Source organism: Nicotiana tomentosiformis, chromosome 10 (assembly GCF_000390325.3).
Source record: "Nicotiana tomentosiformis chromosome 10, ASM39032v3, whole genome shotgun sequence".
NCBI classification, from domain to species: domain Eukaryota; kingdom Viridiplantae; phylum Streptophyta; class Magnoliopsida; order Solanales; family Solanaceae; genus Nicotiana; species Nicotiana tomentosiformis.
Window position 1 is genome coordinate 70014776 of NC_090821.1, and position 22775 is coordinate 70037550.

Here is a 22775-nt window from a genome sequence, read left to right on the forward strand (position 1 = left end):
ACTATGATATTACCATTCTGTATCACCCCGGGGAAGGCTAGTATGGTGGACGATACCTTGAGTAGAAAGGTAGTGAGTATGGGTAGCATTGCTTTTATTCCTGTTGGTGAGAGACCGCTTGCATCAGATGTTCAGGCCTTAGCCAATCAGTTCGTTAGATTAGATATTTTGGGGCCTAGTCGGGTTCTAGCTTGTGTGATTTCTCGGTCTTCCTTGTATGACCGCATCAGAGAGCGTCAGTATGGATGTTCCCCATTTTCTTATCCTTAAAGACACGGTTCAGCACGGTGATGCCAAGGAGGTTACTATTAGAGATGATTGGGTGTTGAGGATGTAGGGTCGGATCTGTGTACCCAATGTAGATGGGCTATGTGAGTTGATTCTTGAGGAGGCCCATAATTCGCGGTATTCCATTCATCCGGGTGCTGCAAAGATGTATCAGGACTTGAGGCAGCATTATTGGTGGAGTAAGATGAATAAAGACATAGTGGGGTTTGTAGCTTGGTGCCTAAACTGTCAGCAGGTGAAGTACGAGCATCAGAGACATGGCAGATTGCTTCAGAGACTTGAGATTCCAGAGTGGAAATGGGAGCGTATCACCATGTACTTTGTAGTTGGGCTCCCATGAACTTCAAGGAAGTTTGACGCTATTTAGGTGATTGTGGATCGGTTGGCCAAGTCTGCGTATTTTATTCCAGTTAGGACTACTTACTCTTCAGAGCGATTGGCTGAGATTTATATCCGCGAGATTGTTTGCCTTCATGGTGTGCTAGTGTCCATCATTTCAGTTCGGGGCACGCAATTTACATCACAGTTTTGGAGAGCAGTGCAACGAGAGTTAGGCACACAAGTTCAGTTGAGTATAGAATTTCACCCTCAAATGGACGGACAGTCTGAGCGCACTATTCAGATATTGGAAGATATGCTACGTGCTTGTGTCATAGATTTCGGGGTTCTTGGGATCATTTTCTGGTGCTCACAGAGTTTTCCTACAACAACAGCTACCAATCGAGAATTCAGATGGCTCCATATAAGGCTTTGTATGGGAGACGGTGTCGGTCTCCGGTGGGTTAGTTTGAGTCGGGTGAGGCTAGGCTATTAGGTACTGACTTAGTTCAGGATGCTTTAGACAAGGTCGAGTTGATTCAGGATCGGCTTTGCACGGCACAGTCTAGCAGAAGAGTTACACTGATCTGAAGGTTCGTGATGTTGCTTACCTGGTGGGGGAGAAGGTATTACTTAGAGTTTCACTTATGAAGGGTGTTATGAGGTTCGGGAAGAAAGGCAAGTTGAGCCCTCGGTATATTGGGCCTTTTAAGGTGCTACAGAGGATTGGAGAGGTGGCATATAAACTTGCATTGCCGCCTAGCCTATCGAGTGTACATCCAGTGTTTCATGTATCCATGCTTCGGAAGTATGTTAGTGACCCGTTTAATGTTCTGGATTTCAATACGGTTCAGCTAGATGGTGATTTGACTTATGATGTGGAGCCGGTGGCCATTTTAGATCGACAGGTTCGGAAGTTAAGGTCAAAGAACATAGCTTCAGTGAAAGTGCAGTGGAGAGGCCAACCAGTCGGGGAGGCTATTTTGGAGACCGAGCGAGAGATGCGGAGCAGATATCAACACCTATTTGAGACTCCAGGTATGATTCTAGACTCGTTCGAGGACGAACGTTTGTTTAAGAGGGGGAGAATGTAACGACCCGGCCGGTCATTTTGAGTATTATTGCCCCGTTCCCCCATTTACTGCTTATTCTATTTTCAATTATTGTTATGTGACTTGACGGGGTAGTTGGTTTGGTTCCGGAAATATTTCGGAATGAGTTGAGACACTTAATCTCAAGGTTGGAAGCTTAATTTGAAAAGGTTGACCGGATGTAGACTTATATGTAAACGATAACAGAATAAAGTTTTGATGATTCCAATAGCTATGTATGATGATTTTGGACTTAGGAGTGTGTCCGGATATTTATTTGGAAGTCCGTAGTTCAATTTGGCTTGAAACGGTGAAAGTTGAAAAACTTAGAAGTTTTAGAAATTGAGAAGTTTGACCGAAAATTAACTTTATGGTTATCGGGCTTGGATTTTGGTTCCGAAAATTATAACAGGTTTGTTATGTCATTTATGACTTGTGTGCAAAATTTGAGGTCAATCGGACTTGATTTGATAGGTTTCGGCATCGAATGCAGAAGTTGAAATTCGTTAGTTTTCAATAGGCTTGAATTGGGGTGTGATTCGTAGTTTCGATATTATTAGAGGCAATTTGAGGCTTCGAACAAGTTCGTATCATGTTTTGGGACTTGTTAGTATATTTGGTTGGGGTCCCATAGGGCTCGGGTGAGTTTCGGATGGGTTTGGATTGTGTCGCGCTCTTATTTGATGTTTCGACGTCGTTGCTTTTAGCATAAAGGAATTGTGCAAATGACCTTTGATTTGTGATTCTGTTGAACCATCAGATCCGTATCGTAATTACGAAACCATAGCAATAAGAATCGTCGCATTCCGAGGTCGTATGAGAGAGTTATGCCCATTTCCGTGTCGGAAAAGAATGTTGTTTTTCTGGAGCAGAGGCGAACCGCAGGTGTCAAATGCAATTTATAAGTCTCATGTGTCAAATGCGACTTGCCCGGAAAGGTTCTAAAATTGGGGTTTCGCCATTTTTGTTCATTTTTAGAGTTTTAGACCTCGGTTTTAGGCGATTTCAGAGTGATTCTTCACGAGTTTGAGTTAGATAAGTATTCTTTATCCGAAATTAGTTATATTTCTTGATTTCATACTTATTTACATCATTAATTAGTGAATTGAATGGAAGAAAATGAAATTTTTGTAAAATCTTCTCAAAATTAAAAATGAGGGTTCGAAGGCCGAATCAGAGTCGGAATTTAGTAATTTTGGTATGGTTGGACTCGTGACGGAATGGGTGTTCAGAATTTGTAACTTTTGTCGGGTTCAAAAGCGTGAGCCCCAAGTTGATTTTTCGGCTTTTAATTTGGAAAATTAGCATTTTCTTATGGAATTGATTCCTATAGCTTGTGTTGATTGTATCGAACTGTTTGTGGCTAGATTCGAGGCGTTCGGAGGTCAATTCGCGAGTCAAGGGCATATTGGAGTAGGGATTTGTACGGTTTGAGTTAAGTAATAGTTCTAAACTTAATTTTGAGGGTATGAATCCCTGAAATACGTGTTATATGAGTCCGAGAGACCGGAGAGATTGATGACTGAGTGAGGCCGAGGGCCTGATTGTGAGGATATTTATGGGATCGGGCTGCACACCACATCATGTTTATTTGATTCATGCCATGATTGGATTATTATAGCGCTTGGGCTGGATCGGCCCCTCCGGAGTCTGCACACCCACAGTAAGCGCAGATACCTACTGAGTGCGAGTGCCGAGTGATTTGAGAGGATTGAGTGACTGTGAGGTATGAATGACTGTGACGACTAAGTGATTGTGAGGCATTAGTGACCGTGAGGATTGAGTGGATGGGAGGACTGAGTAAATTGTTGCTCAGAGAGGATGCACATGAGTTTTATCACTACATTGCATTACAGTTAGCGTGCATAATTGATATGCAGATATAGAGATGTGTAATTCCTCATCCCAGTTATACTTGGCACATTTTACATGTTTTGAGCTTAAACTATCCTACTTGAAGCATGTCTACATTCCTGCTCTGTTATATCCATATTTGGGTTATGTCTATTGATCTTGTCACTACTTTCAGCTCAAGGTTATGTTTGTTACTTAATGAGTTGGTTGTACTCATACTATACTCTGCACTTCATGTGCATATCCAAGTACTTTCGGGTACGATGGTTATTGATTTCAGAGCTTTTATCAATTCGGAGATTCTCGAGGTAGTTGCTTTGGCGTCCACAGACATCAACTCTCCCTCCTTTCAGTTATTTGTATTGTTCTATATCTCTAGACAATATTTTATCAGCTAGACTATGATCCCATTTAGATGCTCATGTACTTAGTAACACCAGAATTTTGGGGAATGTGGTATCTGTATTTTGGAATTTTTCTCTTAAATATATTTTATTATGTTTCCAAATTTAAGGAATTGCAAGTTTTATTGGGGTTGTCGGCTTGCCTAGTATTGCGATAGACGTCATCACGACATGTGCGATTTTGGATCGTGATAGTCAAAGACGTAAAGATGTATTAGGCTTATAGTAGGGTTGTGATAGGACATACTTTAAAGTCTAGAGCTGTAAAAAGGATAGGGCTAATTAATGACTCAAAAAATAAAAAATAAAAATAATATAAAGTTATTGTTGGAAACCTAAAACTAGAAAACTACACAAACAACCAAGTAATATATAATACAAACCTAAGGTTAAAAATAATTAAATATTAAACTTGTGAGTATTTAAGTATTAAAAAACTTATTAAGCAATTTGGTTTCTAGTTTTGGGGAAGTTCTCGGGGCATATCGCCCCAAATAAGTATGCGGAAGGTTAGGATTTTATATGCTTTAGCGAACGCCCGAAAGGTTAGGACTAATACCCATAACACTTTTTTTCTAATTGAACCCACAGTGTTGAAATTTTATTCCAGATAAAACACCGTAATGAGTCCAGTTCCATGATACTTACGCACCGCTAGTCCGCTTTTGTACCTTTTTAGCTCGCCTTGCCCCGGGCTCGCCTTGAGACTCACCGAGAAAATACCCATGAAGACAATCACAATTATAGAAAAACTTTTGCACACATTAAGGAGGAGGCTAGTAAAGTTTTTGTTTTAGGCCCCCTAAATTTTGGGGTCCCAAAAATATTTTAAGTTATGGATTTACTATCTTATTTTCGCTTAGACAATATTGAAATTTATAGAAAAAATTAAAAAAAAATACTAAATCCTTATAAAAATGGAAAGAAAGACTATTATTTTTTAACAATAGAAATATTTTAGAACTTTGAATTAAGATACTCAAATCTGCATATTGATAAATAACATATTTTACAATATAATCCAAGATAACAAATTATAAATACGTGACTAATATCTTATTAACTTGAATTTTCTTACCAATGTGAATATTATATTATATTTTATAAGATAACTACACTATAGACAAAAAGAAAGAAAGAAAAAAGGAACTAATGTAATATTAATACTATATTTTGCAAGATAATTATACTATAGAAAAAAATTAAGCCTCTTATTAAAATTTAGCTTTAGGCCACGAGTTTTATTAAGATGCCTTTGAATGAGAATAAGTAGTCTGATCAAATTAATAAAACCTTTTAAGTATAGCGCGTTATGATTTTCAAATAAAAGCAAAATCAATCCAACTATTACCTTCCAAATAAAATTGAATTACTCAAAATTTCTATAGGGAAAGAAAACTAATGTGTTCACTTCAAATTTTGTTGCAAGGAAAAGAAAGTACACAAACTCATGTAAGTAGATCAAGGACCATAAATCATAATAGTTGCACTCTACAAGGAATTCTGTTAAAAAACTTTACAGCTAAACACAATTGTAATGTTGAAATTCTGTTAAATCTTAAATGTAGAACCAAACTTCAAAAGATCAAATTAGTTGGATTTTGAAAATTTTGATCTCTTTTTTTCATGAAAAAAAATATATAGTATTATAGCCCTTTTTCTTGTGGCAAGACATTAAACGATGGTTCAATGGCAATTTCTATAATGAAAAACTTAAAAATGTAGAGTAGTTGTTTTAGCAAAACAATAATACCAATATGGTCCATCTCTTAGCATGCAAGATGCAGACTTTAACCGAATGAATAGGCATCAAATGATAAAAAACTTTCTTGAGGATGAACGATTTTGTTATTTGTTATTCGCTAATCGGATGTGTACTCGCATGACCATTCGATGGACGAGGAAATTACGTGAATGATGAAACCGGCCTAACCTAAAGTATAAGGCTCTTTCCTCTCTTGATTGACTGAAACTTACCATATACAGTCAAACCTAACAACATCATTTGTCCGGACGTTTCTGGCCGCTATATCAAAATATTAATATAACCTAACATGAAAAATCAATTCTAACTTGGCCGTTATAATAAAATATTATTATAAAGGATGACCATTATAGTGAAAAAATATTCATATAACGTAACATGAATAAATTCTCTTTTGCCTCTTCTCCTTGTCTCAATTCTAATTGATTAGTTCCTTTCTTCGTGTGCAAGCCCTTGGTTTGGCCCTTGTTGTATTACATTTTCTAATGTTTATAATGAATTTAAGTCCTACTTGTTTTACATAAATTTTTATCACTTAATCATTGTATAGATTCTTATGGTCCGGTCTTTTTCCGAACCTCGAGCATAGCAACTTAGTGTATCGGGCTGCCTAAAATTATTATATAAGTAATATGTATTATCACTTTAAATATAAGATTCTTAAACTTTAGCAAATGTTGAGTGTTAAAGTGGGAAAAATTTTCTTTTTAAATTTATTATTATTACTATTTTTTTTCCCTAGAGAAAGATGAGATGGCCATAACAGCTTGTTTGGATGATTGTTACCCCTTGTATCGTATTATATTGTTAGCCCAAAACAATGTTCGTTTTGATTATTGCTTGTATCATATTGTTAAATCCATTGTTTCGGAGCAACCAAAAGCCCCATTTTATAAAACAACCGATTTGGTGTGGTGAGATCGTTTTCTATTTTTTTTTCTAATTATGCCCATACTTATTACTCCATAATTCTATTTTATCATTTAATTTTTTTTTATTTTAACTCAAAATCTCCAATATATTAACCTACTTTGTCTTTTTTAATCTTTTCTAGAGTTGGTTTGCCCCGTTCTTTTTATTATCTAAGTCTCCGTTCGATTCTTTGTATCTTTTCATCGTTTTAATTTTTTTTTCTTGTATTGCTAATATTAGTTAACATTTGTTTTTTCAGGTTTTTGCTCTTGTTTCCAAGCTAGGTGATTAATGATAAATTAATAGAAAAAGGTTTTCTTAAATTAATTTTATGTGTAATTCTTGATAAACTTTATTTAAAATAATTGCGGGTATTTTAGTGAAGTACAATACAGTCAAACCAAACAACAAAAATATTATTTAACAATAGCAAATGATACAATCTATTCAAACGATATATCCATAAAATGATACGATACAATACAGTATATTATAAAACAATGGTAACAATGATCCAAACATTTAGTAAATGCCCCAAAAACAAAGTCCCAATTTTGTTTCGGACCTTCCAACCTTTTTCTCTTTCGTTTGCCCAAACAACAAACCAGAAAAACAAAACCATCAAAAGATCAAAAACCAATCAAAAGAAGAAAAATTTCCCAAATCTTACAATCTTATTACAATGATGGCAGCAGCTAAAGCCAACCCAAATTCCCTTTTCCTTTCATCTTCATCAACCCCTTACTCTTCTTTCCCACCACTTCACCGGATTTCTTTAAATAAGCTTCCTTTTTTGCCCCGTTCTCAATGTTCAAACCTTATTTCTGCTTGTTCCAAAAAACCCATTTCGGGTTCTGTGAATTTGGATCCGAGTATCACTAGTTTCGGGTCCGGGTCAACAAAGGTTGATTCTTTGGATGAAAGTGCTGAAGTTTCGTCTTCTCCTTCTAATGCCATTGATTTTCTCACTTTGTGTCATAGTCTTAAGGTAAATGTATCATTGCATGTGAATAATTTTGTGCTTTTCATGTACTTTTTAATTTTTTTGAGCTTAAGTTCTGTACATTGACGGTGAAAATATATTTAAGAAATCCGATGCTTACAAGGTAATCACAGGTAACTCTATTTAATAGCATTGGTAATTTCTAATAAATGGTAAGTATCTTGTGATAACATTACACCGATGTGATATATTGTGATCTTTTAGAAATTTTACGTATTAATACACAAATGCGCATATTCATTAGTTTATGCTGCAGAATGGAGAACTGGGCATGCTTGTTAAGGGGTTAAAGTGGGGAAAACTTGGGAATTTGGCAACTTGGGCTGAATTTATTTGAAAGGTTATAGTTTGATGAAGTAAAAGAATGCACTTTTGTGGTATCTAGGCTTTCAAAACGTCTAAGTATAAGGAATCCAAAAAAAAAAATACTCGGTTGATTTCTTCCCATCTGCCTAAGCGTTGGTAGGCAAATTACTCGGTACCCTGTGGGGGTGGGAAGTAACAAATTAGCAACTACCGGGTGGAATAGTTGAGGTGCGCGCATGCTGGCCTGGACACCACCATCTTAAAAAAGAAAAGTTTAAGTAATCAAAATCTAATAAAAGGTTCTTCAATGGGATGACTGAGTGGTTAAGACATAGAAGTAGCAACCTGGAGAACTTAGGTGTGAACCCCAGCTGCAACACTCAACGTGAGCCAATCTTGACAGGAAGTTTACCTAGAATCTCTACTTGTAGGCCATAGCAAGTTGTCGAGTGGATTAGTCGAGGTGTGAGAAGTTGGCCACGACATTACTGTTATAATAAAAACGGTATTGAGTTTAGACGTTGGGCTATCCTGGTCAAATATGTATCAATACACTTAAGAAGTAAAAGAGGTCTCTTTTATGGGTTGCTTTGTGTTTGGTTTAGTGCAGTTCATAATAGCTTTCTTGCGCTATGCGGTAGATTGTAGCATTTGTAACCTGAACTCAATTTGGCTCAAACACTGATATATCTTGTAAAGTGGTCACCAGCCAAAACCAGAACCAGAACCACAAACTTAAGCTTTGCTAAATGAGCAGTTAATCTTTAATAGGAAAAGCCGAAGAGAGGGATGGTATATTTTTGGTTCCAACTGAAGAAATGTCTCTTCTCAGCAGTTTTCTCTGCCTGAAGCTATCTGATTCTTCAAACTCATGTAGGCAATTGAGTGTGTCGTCTTGGACAAAGTTTTAGTAGTACATTTTATAAATTGAGTTAGAAATAAGAATAATGTCATCCATTTTTCTCCTGCAGGTCTTTTTCAGTTGACTCTATTTGCTGTGCAATGCTGTCTTAATGATTGATTGTATTTTTATTTTTATTTTTATTTTTTGTATTGCATTTTGTCTGTGCTCTACATTCAATTTGACTAGGATGCATCCCAAGTTTGCCACAATGTTTGGTTGGGAAGTATAACACGCATCTCTACTTGTTTTGTAGACCCAAAAGCGGAAGGGATGGGTAAATCATGGGATAAAAGGTCCTGAGTCTATTGCTGATCATATGTACCTAATGTCCGTGATGGCTTTGATCGCTAGTGACCTTCCCGATGTTAACAGAGAAAGGTTGGATTTAATATAACTGATATAGAACTTGCTATTTTGATTCAAATTTGTTGATGCTTCTGCTATGTTGCTAGCAAAATGTAGGGGGAATAAGGGGGTTAAAGGTTGCTTACCGTGGTTTTCCAAACTTCTTCATTCTCAGATGGGAGCAGTTGTGACTGTCTCTGTTTTCTTGTGATGCAAAAGAAGAGGATAAGCAGCCAAGTGCGCATATGCCTAAATTTCTTTTTGAAACGTAGGGCAAAGAAATGTTACTTATATATAACTAACATTTTTCCAAGCATTTACAGTGATTAGAATGTTCATGCAGATTAATGAGAAATCTTAATGGAACTTATATCTGATTTCTCTTCTAATGCATCTGCTAAGAAAACCTAAAATACGGATAACTTCGTGGAGAATTTTCTATGTTGTTCTTGCGTTTTGATTGAAGTTTACTGAATTACATGTTACTAGAACAAGTTGAGAATATTGCACTAACCAAAGGGGTCTTTTAGCCCGTTGGTTTGCTAATTCGGCTGATAATACCATTAAGTGGTCTAACGAAATTTTTCGAAGTTTTTGTTTACCAAGGGATCATGGTGAAGTTATATGAGATCTGAATGATGTAATCTGCCGTATCTACCAACATAGAATTGCCTTGGTAGAACCTAGTACGCTGTTCGTGTTGATTGCTCAAATGTGGTGTGTTGTTCTTACATAGAAACCTGAAGTTTGTCCATGCAAACATGATCTCTATGCTCGTTCTAGCGTGTTACTTTCTTGATGCTTATGTTCATCTTTTTGCTTCATCCAAGTTAATTGCTACTCGATTTATGTAACAGGTGCATTAAGATGGCCATTGTTCATGACATTGCTGAAGGTATTTCCTCAAAACACAAAAGTATTTTTCTAAGAAAGCTTTTCTGTTTTCGACTTGTAGGCTAAATTATTTGCAGCGACTACATTTTTATATGATTTATCCAGTATCAAGATGATGAATATAGTATTCATTTCAGAAGCAATAAAAAGAAAAAATGAAATGATAAATCCAAGCATGCAAATTATGGTGCTTTTTAGCGGTCGCTGCTGCGAAAAAAGGCAACTATACCCACCAAGAATACAAAAAGATAAAGATGGATAAGACACCATAAATAACCATAGACAAAAGAAAGGAGAAAAAAGGGGCAGTTTTTTTTTTTTTTTTTTTTTTGGGGGGGGGGGGGGGGGGAGGAGAGGCTATGCACCTGCTAGTGTTTAGTGTGTTTATTAGTTTATCTTTGTACACGTACTAGCAAAGTTCTAATTGGGATTGTATTCTTTGTTGTAAGAATTAGGTTTACCACCTTCTAAATTTTTCTCTGGTGTTTTCTATTGCTAGCTTTGTCTTCTTTTTCTTTTGGCTGTATGGGGGCTGAGGAAGAGGATTTTCACCATGTTTTCTATTTTTATTTTTATTTTTGCATTTGATGAGAATTTTAAAATGTTATAGCAATTGTTGGAGATATAACTCCATCTGATGGTGTGCCTAAGGCTGAGAAAAGCAGACGTGAGCAAGCTGCCTTGAATGAAATGTGCAAAATTCTTGGTGGAGGGATGAGAGGTATTCCCTTATGGTTTTTACATCTCAACAAGGTTTATTTGTATTTCGTATCATACTCATTTAAAAAAAAACATACTTTTTATTGCATTTTCTAATGTCATGCTTTATAATATTCCAGCTGAAGAGATTAAAGAACTGTGGCAAGAGTATGAAAATAATGCTTCATTAGAGGCCAATCTTGTAAAAGATTTTGACAAGGTATGAAAACTAGCTTCATCTTTTATTTGAGTATAATCTTCAGGAAAAAGTGTCACATCTCGGATATAATAATTTCTTTCTGGTCGAAGTTTGGGTTTCCAAAGTCAGTAGCATGCAATTCATTATTAAAATATTAATTTAGTACTCTTTATCAATCACTGGTTCTTTCAACTACGCCTTCTTTAAAGTTAGTGTATATCCTCCGCCGGAAACAGTTGGAGCAGCTGTGAACATGCTCATTTCATGTTGCATATCTCATCCTCCGGAAAATTGGTGTGTATGCTTATCTTGGTTACCAACGACCACACTTGATCCTATTCATGCATATTTCCTTGTAGTGATTGTTGAATTATGTTCACTCACCGCTTCTGTGTTGTCTTCCATCCTGTTAGTCTTGCATCTGTAATTGAAAACTATCGAGTTGGTTCTTATCATTTCAGTAGGTCATTAGATCTTATAGTGTCTGATCATTTCACCATTTTCCCAATCTTATCCAGGTTGAAATGATTCTGCAGGCATTGGAATATGAATCAGGTAAATAACTCTTCTCCAATGAATTAAGTTAAAATATAAGAACCTATAAATTTTGCTGAAATTCTTTTTCTTCTTTGTGCTTCTCACTGATTTCCATATTGTCTTATGCTTTTGGCATACCTTGTATAATTAAGGATTTGTTCATGTATTTAGATGTCATTGATACATCCTTTTCTCTCTTGAGAGTTAGATGTCTAAGACCCTCTAAAGTGATTTAACCATTCAAATTATTTGGGCTGCATGTAGTTGGCAGTTAAATGTCCGCTTTACTATAGCAATTCCTTGTTGATTCATTTAAGACTGCCGATAGAAAATCGAAGTGAAAAGTTGATCCGTGTATCAAATGACAAAAGGGGCCGTAAAACTAATTTAACGGAGGTGTTTCTTCTCCAATTTGTTGTCAAACTAATTTTGCGAAGTTGTTCCTTCTCCAATTTGTTGTCTATCAGGACCTAGATAGTCATCATTTGGTTTTAAATATTTTTGCAGCTTACAGGTCAGTCTCACTGTCACCACATGTGTCACCCCTTGAGCGTTGAAGTACTAACAGAAATGCAGCTAAAAACATTTAATTTCTTTCTGCAGTAAAGTGTATTGAAATTTTAAAGGTTCCTGGATGAGTCATTTATTGGTACAGTCAAACTTCTCCATAACAGTCACCCTATATAACAACATTTTACTATCAAAACCAAGTTTTTTTTCGGAACTGATTTTTCATGTTATATTTACCCACTATAACAGCTTTTTACCTATATAACAGTATTACATTTGATGCAGCATGATTTTCTACGATCTTCTACATGTTCTTCTTTCTGTTCCTTTTACTGATAGACCTTCGTTTATGACAGAACACGGAAAGGTGCTGGACGAGTTTTTCCTTTCAACTGCAGGTAAATGACCCTTTAATTCAGCTTAGGAAAAAAAATGAGTTCTTTTTCTTGCCCGTCATTGAGTTATTTCTTGACATTGTATATATATATATATTGACATGCAGGAAAATTTCAAACAGAAATAGGAAAAAGCTGGGCTGCTGAAATCCATTCCCGGAGAAACTCCAGATTGGAAAAGAGACTCAACTAATCCTTATTGATATTTTGCATTTATACAATCTTAGCGCCTTCCTTCTTCAAATAACTGAGAGATAGCCTAATGTGTTAATGTAATCGGAGAGTAAAAGTGTACTCGCTTCTTGTTCAGCTAAGCTCCGATTAAGCTGAACGTTTGAAGTAAAATTAAGGTAGGAGATGCTGTACTAGGGATATACTTACCTGTTGCATGCACTGGGAACTATTTTTCGAAAAATTCAGCAGTTTTTGCTATGATCGATTATACTGTTCTATGTAGAGTAATATGTGAATTTTACAACATTCCTCAAAGACAAGTGTGTCTTGGTTCCCCACCCCCCACCCCCCACCCCCCCATTATCTTGATGGTTGCATATTAAATTGCTATTTGGTCCTTCAGGTTGGAGAGAAAAACAGCTAAATGAGGAGAAATTATAGGATGGTTAAACTCTTTTTTTAATTGGTTTTCCCATCCGATGTCCCTTACCTGCATTGGGTGCCGGACTAATTTGAATTCGCGTTAAGGCCCATTGAAAGAGGGAAAGCATTTTCTACAAGGATGTTTTTTATTCTTGGGGTTCAAATCCGAGATCTCTTATTAAAGGCGGAGATTTGATCCGTCTCACCATAATCCTTGATTTTAAACTCTAATTCTTACTCTCCAATCCACGTGTCCCTCATACAGAAAAAGTTGAAACTTGAAGAGATTGTTTATCGTTTTTAGCCGATATACATAGTTATACATATATTATATATTCATCAGATTAGGTGGACGGCTATTTGGGTTAATTCTTCAAACTGGTGAAAGCATAGGAGCTTAGGACAAGGAAGTTGGGCCTGTGTTCATCATTTGGATCCAATTTTCTATTAGCCCAGCCCAAGATTGAGTTAAGAATGCTGGCCTATAGTACTGTGGGCCAAGATGAGTCAAATTGGCCTATAAAGATTTATATCATTTCACAATAGGAATCTTACATAAATGTCTCAAATAAGTTTCAACTTACCAACCTCTAGCCATTAATCATAAACTTATCAAAACTAGTCAAGCACATATAAAAATTGAAAACCCAAATAAATAAGGTTTTTTCTCTTCAAGAATCACATGCAAAGATCTCCTTCCATATTTTTAAGCTTGATCAGCAACATTAGATGCAAGACGAAAATAAAATTTCATGGATGAGGTAGCAAACAAGGTGAAGAAATACAATATATATATATATATATAAGATTCCAAAAATCTAAGCAAAAATGAACTTCTTTCAATGGGTATGGTTGAAATTCATTGAAAACATATAGATGAGTCAATATACAAATTTTGAGGAAGATTTGAGGTGATTTGGACTGATTTGGTATCAAAATTTATAGTTAAAATCGAGTTCAAAAAATTGTTCTGCGATATACGTATCACGCATGTATCACATACACAGGTATACATGAATATACATGTGATACATATTTGATACAAATATGATACACGGTATGATACACATCATTTTTTCATGTTTCATCTTCTACTTCGAATTTTTAATTCAAACCACCTCAAAACTCCGCCAAATCATCCCAAAACTAAGATTCAAACTCCTTAAGATGTACCCAATCTATTCTAATAACACTCACTCAAAAGAAAGCAAAGATTTGACTTTTTTTGGCTACAAATAGTAATTGGCTAATATTGATAACATTTGTCTAATATTTAATGAATTGACCAATTTTTGTAATAAGCAACTTATAAATGGACATAGCTGGTAGTTTCCCTTTCACGATTATCTCTCGAGATAATCAGTGCATTTTCATATATACCCAGTTTTGGGGTCACCGGTAGAGTTATACCCGTATTTCACAAAATTTTGTAAAATATACCCGCTCAGATATGAAGTAATTTAATTTTTTTCAATGCAACTTCAGAAATCAAATGTGGAGTTCTTTTATCTTTCAAATATAACTTCAGAAATTCGAATCTGAGGTAGTTCAATCTCTTTATTGCAGATATCAAATTTGAAGTTCTTCTATCTTTCAAACGTAATTTCAAAAATTTAAATCTTAAGTAGTCCAATCTATTGAATGCAACTTCAGATTTCGAATCTTAAGTTCTGAAACATAAACTTGTTCTTCGAATTTCAACAATCCAATACACGATTCAATGCCCAAATCTACTCCAAATTAGCTCAAAGTTGAAACATAACTTTCAAATATCATAAAGAACAAATCTCAATCATCAAATTGTCAAAACAACAATAAAATTTAACAACCCCATTTTACAACTAAAAAGAAGAAGAAGAGAAAAGTGTATATATCTGAAATTATCCAAAAATTAGATTTCAATTAATTTTTTTAAAAATGGGTACAAATTGAATGAGTGGCGCAAAATTGAGGGCGACAGGAAAATTTTACGAGATAATTCCAATATTCTGCAAATGTAAGCAAAGATATGGATAACTTTGTTTGAACTTTGAATTTGAGAATGAATTAAAAAGTCAATAAGGACAATTAAACTTTGGAAAACGACGTTAAATCTTAAATACAGTATAAATCCTAGACTTTCTAGAAGGCTCTCAAAGTGGGACCATAATTCATTAGGGGAAATTTTCAGATTATTTTACCATAATCTTAAAGTTCTAGTTGAAAACCTCAATTCTTTGTCTCATATCCAAATTATGTTTACCCAAATCATTTCTCATTTTCTGAAACGAAAACATCTAGATTAAGTGGGCGTTTGGACACAAGAATTTTTTTACTTTTTTTCGAAATCAGTGTTCGGCTATAAAATTTTCAATTTTCACTTGAAAATGAAATTCCATAATTTGAAATTTTTTGAAAATTTAAAAAATTCCAAAAAGTTATTTTTTAAATTTTTCACTCATATTACTCACAAAACTTTAAAAACAACCCAAAATTATGTTCATGTCCAATACAACTCTAATTTTCAAATATCATTTTCACTTTAAAAAAAATTTTACTTTTTTTTATTTTATAATTTTACAATTCTTATGTCCAAACGCCCACTACATGTCACAAAAAAGTGCATAAGTTGAGATTGGTATATGGTTATAAATAAAATTATATTTATATATCAATTAACATACGAGTACAGAACTTACAAACATTACTTAAAAAAACATAAACTTGTGTACTAAACCAATGCCAGTGACGGATTCGACCATGAGTTCGCAACTTTGCCAAAACCCAACTTTTATATATATATATATATATATATATATATATATATATATATATATAAAACAAATATAGATACATTTAGGTATATATTTAAGGACCTATTCTCTAAATTTTAATCCGCCGCAGTTATGTAAGATCGTAAGAGAAATGCCAACAATATTGTTGATAGTTCTTCAATGAATTTAGGCAGGTATTACCAGGGGCACATGTAGCATTAAGGAAATTGAACACATAATTTTTGATGCGAAATATAAATTTATATGTAAAAATTTATGAAAATTACAACAAAAAGTACATATAAATCTATAGCCTTAAAAATATAATGAGTTCGATGATAAAAATCTTAAAGGTTGAACCCGTAAAATTTAAATTTTTGATACGCTTCCGTGTTACACACGGGGGTAGGGAATTCAAGATTCAAAGAAAGTGCAGAAATATTGTAACGACCCGACTGGTCGTTTTACTTTTTAAAACCTTGTTCCCCTAAATAAGACCCCCTGTATGTGCTTCTACTATTTTATGGCTTGCGAGGATGGTTAGTTCGGGATTTGGAAGGGTTCGGGTTGAAATCGGAACACTTGGTTCCTTAAGGTTGGCTAAAAGGCTAAGTTTGACTTCGATCAACGTTTTGAGTAAACGACCTAGGAATCGGGATTTAACGGTTCCAATAGGTTCGTATGATGATTTCGAACTTGGGCGTATATTCGGATCGGTTTTTGGATGAACCAGAAGCATCTCTGCGCCTAATAGTGAAAGTTGGTTCTTTGAAAGTTTTTAAAATTTTTTAAATTTGGTTTGAAGTAGGTTTTAGTGTTATCGAGGTCCAAATGGAATTTCGAGACCGGAAATAGTTCCCTAGCATCATTTAAGATTTGCACGCAAAATTTGGTGTCATTTTGAGTAGTTTAAGTACGTTTCGGCGCGTTGGGAATAAATTAAAGAACTTGAAGTTCATATTTTGATTCAATTGGTTTGGGGTGTGATTCTTAGTTTTGATGTTATTTTGTACGTTTTAAGAGTTTAAGCGAGTCCGTTTTATGATTCTAAACTTGTTGGTATATTGGGACGGGGACTCGAGGGCCCCGGATGTCGTTCGGACGATGCGCAGATTGAGTTTGAAACTAAAAAGGGCTGCTAGTTGCACCAGTACTGGTGTAACTGCACATGCGAGCCTGCAGATGCGTGGTTCGTGCCACAGAAGCGGCTGGGGGCATTTGGCCATGGACCGCAGATGCGTGCGAGTTTGCGCACCTGCGAATGCGCAGGTACGATTGGGGAAACCGCAGAAGCGGCTATGTCCGCAAGTGCGCGTCGAAAGTCGCAGGAGCGGTCGCGCAGGAGCGGCTCTAACTCCGCAGATGCGAACATTGGCCAGCTGGGGGAGGATCGCACCTGCGATATTTCCTCCGCAGAAGCGGCACCACAGGTGCGGCAGTGGCCTCGCAGGTACGAGATTCGCTGGGCAGTGAGGCCGTTTTAAATACGGGATTTAGGCATTTTGCCCACTTCTTACGCTTCTTGGGGGCGATTTGGGAGCTGGTTAGAGAGGGGATTTTCATCAACTCATTGAGGTAAGTAATTCCTATCAAATGTGAGTTAAATACATAGTTTATGGGTAGATTATAATATGTAAATTAGTGAAAATCTTGGGGTTTAGGTGAAAATCTAGGTTTTGATAAAGAGGAGATTTAACCACGAAATTTGTTAAGGAACCTAGTGAAAATCATATATTTGAATTCATAATGTCATGGTAACAACCTTCTCCGAAAATTTTCGGAATCCGGGCACGTGGGCCCGGGGTGAATTTTTGGGATTTTTCAAATATGCTTGGGAAATCACTTTGATAGTTAAGATATGAACTTTTGAACATGTATTGATCATTTTATATAATTTTTGACTAGTTTCGATTCGTTTGGCACCAAATTGAGGGTTTGAGCACAACCTTGGCCAGAAAGTAGGCTTTGAGACGAGGTAAGTCTCTTTTCTAACCTTATAAGAGGGAATTATCCCCATAGGTGAATCGATTAACATGTGTTTCTATTTGTGGAGGAGCTATAAGGGTGGCAAGTGGGCCGGTCCCGGACCTAAACGGGCCAAGTGGTCCGATCCAAACGGTCCCGGTCCCGGTCCGGGGCTGGTCCCAAATTAAACGGGCCAAACGGTCCTGGGCTAAACGGTCTTTTTGTAGGAACCGGCCCGGGATCGGGACCGGGACCATTTGGTCCCGGGCTAAACGGTCCCGGCCCACGGGCTAAATGGGCTAAGTGGGCCCAACAGATTTTTTTTTTTTTTTTAAAAACTAAATAAATATTAGAGACAAAAGGATGTTAAAAAAAATATCTAAAGCGATGCTTTATAAATTTTATTATAGAATTGTGACCTAAATTTTATTTAACATATATATACACTATATTATATATACATCTTATATCGAATATAACTATATATATATATATATATATATATATATATAGTTATACATTTAGTATATATACTATACTATACTATACTATACTATACTATACTATATATACATCTTATATCGATATATATATATACTCTTTAGTAGTAACATGAAAGGACCAAAATATGGTATTTTAGCTGGTATAAATATGGAATGATAGAAGATCAAGTTTTAGCTCAACTCAGATTACAGTTTCAACTAAAACTGAGTTGAGCTAAAACTTAATCTTCTATCATTCCATATTTATACTAGCTAAAAAGTACCATACTTTGGTCATTTCATGTTACTACTAAAAAGTATATATATACTAAGTGTATAGTATATAAGTTGTATAAGATGTACATATAGTATTGTATAATATATTCGATATATATATATATATATATATATATATATATATATATATATATATAGCTTATATATTATACACTTAGTAACAATAAAGTAAGCAATAATAGCAATTATAGAAGGAAATTAGAGAGAGATTGTGATAGATTGATGATTTTGTAAGAAAAAATAAAAGAATGAGGGGGTATTTATAGTTAAAAATAGGAAAAAAATGTAATTATAAAAAGTTTGGGGTTAAAACAATGTATGTAGAGTTGGGAGGGGGGGAAGGTTAAATGGCTATTTTATAAATAGCCAACGGCTATTTTTGACAACCCAACGACTATATTTTTTTTAAAAAAATATAGCCGTTGGAACCGTTTGGCCCGCTAAGGGACCGGTCCGGTCCCGGTCCCTGGCGGGCTAAATGGTCCCGGGCCTGGTGGGCCCAAATCATAGGACCGACCCACGAGACCGGCACAGGTCCACTAAAATCGGGCCAAACGGTCCTGGCCCATTTAGCCCGTTTGGCCCATTTGGCCTGCGGTCCTGGGCCTGGACCGGCCCACTTACCACCCTTAGGGGGCTATGTACACACGAGGTGACGAAAGTCCGTACGTAGCTACTAATTATGCTATTGTCTAGGTAGTCTAAGACCCATATCATGCTATACTTGAGATGTTTGCACCCTTAAATGTTAATTTAATTGCTTAAGTTAGATTGGAAACTTATAAAGGAATTTTTAAAAGGTTAAATTTCATTTACTTGAAGTTGTGGATGAAACACTTGATTGTTATTGAGAATGTCTATTTCTTTAAAGTATTTTTCTTTATGGAGCGGGTCGAACGCCTCCGTAGAAGATAGATGCATCTATGGTTCGTGTCGTTCGACCCCTCGGCAGTGCACAGTTTAAATATTTATATTAGATCGGGCCGTACGACCTCAGCATAATTTGCGCATGATACATCTTTGAAATCATTTATAATTGATATTGCTTCATTGGCTTTAGATATAAATTGTTAAATGATGAAAATAAATTCGGGACTTAGTACTTGTGAAAGAATTATTTATTATTTTCTGTTATTGAGTTTTCAGTATTATTTACGAAATTCATGCTTAGTTGTAAATTTTGACATATTATTGTTAGCCCATAATGAGTGTCAAAGTCGACCCCTCGTCACTACTTATTCGAGGTTAGACTGGATACTTATTGGGTACATGTTGTTTATGTACTCACGCTACACTTCTGTACTTAAATGTGCAGGATCTGAGGCAGGTGCATCTGGATATCAGTCCGGCGCGCACTTGATTACCACTTCGAGGCTTCACGGTGAGCTGCCTTCTGAGCCCGTTTTGCAGCAACCCGAGTCTTTCTTTGATTGTATTTTTCTGTCTATTTCACTTCGGACAGTAGACTAGTATTCTTTTGTATATTCTACTAGATGCTCATACACTTGTGATGCCCGGTTTAGACACACACTAGTAGACTTGCGGTTTTGGTTTTATTCTATCACTATGGTTGCACACAGTTGCTTTCGTGTTATTTATTTTAGATTTGTTATATCTCAAATTCTTTTTAAATTAAGGAAAGTGTAATTACTTGGAAAAGAATTTGTTAAAAAAAAAAAAATCACGTGACTAGTTCACAGTTGGCTTGCCTAGCGACGGCGTTAGGCGCTATCACGTCCTATTATGAAATTGGGTCGTTACAAATATGCTCCTAACAAAGTGCGTAAAAAGAAAGTGTGCAAAAATGCATTACTGTCTACATGCAATTAGACCCACAAATTCAGCCAATATTCAAATTTGTTATTATTCAAAATGAGAAAAAAGAAAAATAGGAGAAAGCCCACATTTTGTTCCACCGACAATTAACCACTTAACAAAAGTACGTGATTCCCATTTCGTTTTACTTAAGATTCCCCCCAAAAAAGCAAGACATAATTTGCTCAAGAAAACTAGTGAAAAATTATGTACTTTATTGAATAAGTTAAGTTACCTCCTTGTAGGAATCAGGTCAATGACTCGCTCATTTGACAGACACTCAATCGTGTTCCTTTCTTCGTCAAAAAAAGAAAAAAGAAGAGAAGAATGTCATTTTTATGCTTTTTTTCCTTAACTATTAACATGATATATGGGCATATGTTGGGCCATATGAAGTGATTTTTATAGAAAGTGAGTAAAATTGAGGAGTTTAACTTCAATGTATGGTCCGGCGAGTATAATATTTTTAGAAGAATTAATTTTAAATAATTATTTATCCAATCGTTTAAACTAAAAACAGTCGGTGAATGTATAATATATGAATAATATATGTATAACCATGTAAAATTAGAGTACAATCTATGTACATTTCTAAAAAAAAATAAACACTTAATTAAGCTGGTTATTTATGTAAAAACCCATTTTTTACCCCATCAATTTTGTTCGCAATAACGCTCATTTAATCAACACTTCTTTAATTGAAAATAGATTTGGGAAAAAAAAATATTATTTTTGAAAACATAGTAATATACTTTGAAACAAATTTAGAATGTCAAAACGACTAATATTTAAAAATCGAAAAGCATTGATAATTTATTAGAGAAAAAGAACTATCTATAAAAAAGTTAGAATACCATGAAAGTGACATGATATGTTTGGATTAACATTAAAATACTAATTGGGTTTGTACTTTGTGCATGTAAAAGTTAGACTTTGACCGTCACTCACGTGCACAACCACGTATAGAACAAAGGTGATTTGAAAATAAACACTACAAGTTGTAATAAGTTAATCTTAAAATTTTAAATTAAATAATGTCACTATTACTAAGGATTTAATTAATTAATAGACTGTGAGAATCCCATGAGGATTTGTCATTTAGGGAATCAGGGAATAAATCACCATAAATGCTAACAAAAATCAGAACTAAAATAACGCGTTATAATATTTTAATAAGTTGATTTGGATAAATAAATAAATAAATTCCAGTCAAAGTCAATGAATAGAATAGAATAGAATAGTTCAACATCAACCAACTAGAAAACTTGTTTTTTGCTTTGTTTGTATTTGGAGGTAAAGGGAGCTTTCATCCCTTTTATTTTCTATTTATTTTAAGAGAAAGTCTCTTCATTGGTTGAAATATTATTTTCCCAATTTTTTTCTAATATCTTTGGAAAACAAAAATTGTAATTTGATACTTTGCGTATTTCTCTAACCTTTATAACCAACGTTGAAATTTTTGGGTCACATATAAGAATTGTGATAACTATTACTTATTTGATTGTTATAATCAGATTGAGACATCTAAGTTGTCCAAAGAAGATTACTTTTTTTTTTCTATTCAAAGTACATAATGTCTAAAATTCTAACAATTTGCTTACAAAAATTAAAACAACAATGTTCCAGCAAGTGGAATCTTTATTTAATACTAGAACATCATTTTAATGATATTCCTTCTGTAACTAAATAAATGAGTTTTAATTTTTTTAATGACAACAAGCATATAACTGTCAATTACTAGATTAAAGTAAAAAATAAAAACAGCCTTGAAAAATCAAACATATATGACCTGATTTAATTAGTAATTATCTTGATTGAATTTTTCTATACAAATTATTTTAAGAAAAACTTCTGTTTCATAATAACTAAGAATTTTAAGGAATCATCAGCACATAATTGATGTAGGACCATATTGATTAAAGCAACAAAAAAAGGTTTGACAAATTAATGTTTGCTTAGCTAAGCTAAGTAATGTATGATTTTTCTTAAACAATATGCAAATAGAGGCACCTAATACTAATAATTGAAGTCATGTTATCAATCAAATATTAACAGCATCCTTTGGCTCTGTGTGCCATACCAGAAATATTTTGAAAATTTTAATATTACTTGTATGTAATTAAAAAAATTGAAAAAAAAAAAACTTCAATTTGGTCTCGCTAATTTTTCTTGAGTTTGCAAATGAAGCTCAGACTCATTAAATTTCAACTTTAAAAAAACCATTAATGAGCTCATATTTTATTTTCGTTTATCTTATTTTATTTTTATCTTTTAATGTGCCCACATTGAACGCCACATCTATTCGTTGACAAGGTCAAAGGGGCGATTTTTCTTTTTATTTAGTAATTATTTTGGCTTGGTAAACGGTGGAATTGATTTAAAGTTAAGTCACATAGTTGGAAAGATTTTCATAATAAGTAGTATATGACAATTTTTTATTTT

At 34.7% G+C, this 22775-nt stretch overlaps 1 protein-coding gene across 1 annotated transcript; it reads left to right on the top strand.

Annotated features, from left to right (window-relative positions):
• Positions 1 to 7156: 7156 nt before the first annotated feature.
• On the top strand, positions 7157 to 12880 carry LOC104103450 (uncharacterized). The gene is made up of 8 exons (XM_009611391.4): positions 7157 to 7620; positions 9099 to 9223; positions 10048 to 10085; positions 10695 to 10805; positions 10924 to 11003; positions 11501 to 11537; positions 12386 to 12427; positions 12532 to 12880. The coding sequence occupies exons 1-8, from the start codon at positions 7162 to 7164 to the stop codon at positions 12615 to 12617; spliced, it is 978 nt and encodes a 325-aa protein (XP_009609686.2). The 5' UTR covers positions 7157 to 7161; the 3' UTR covers positions 12618 to 12880.
• Positions 12881 to 22775: the final 9895 nt, after the last annotated feature.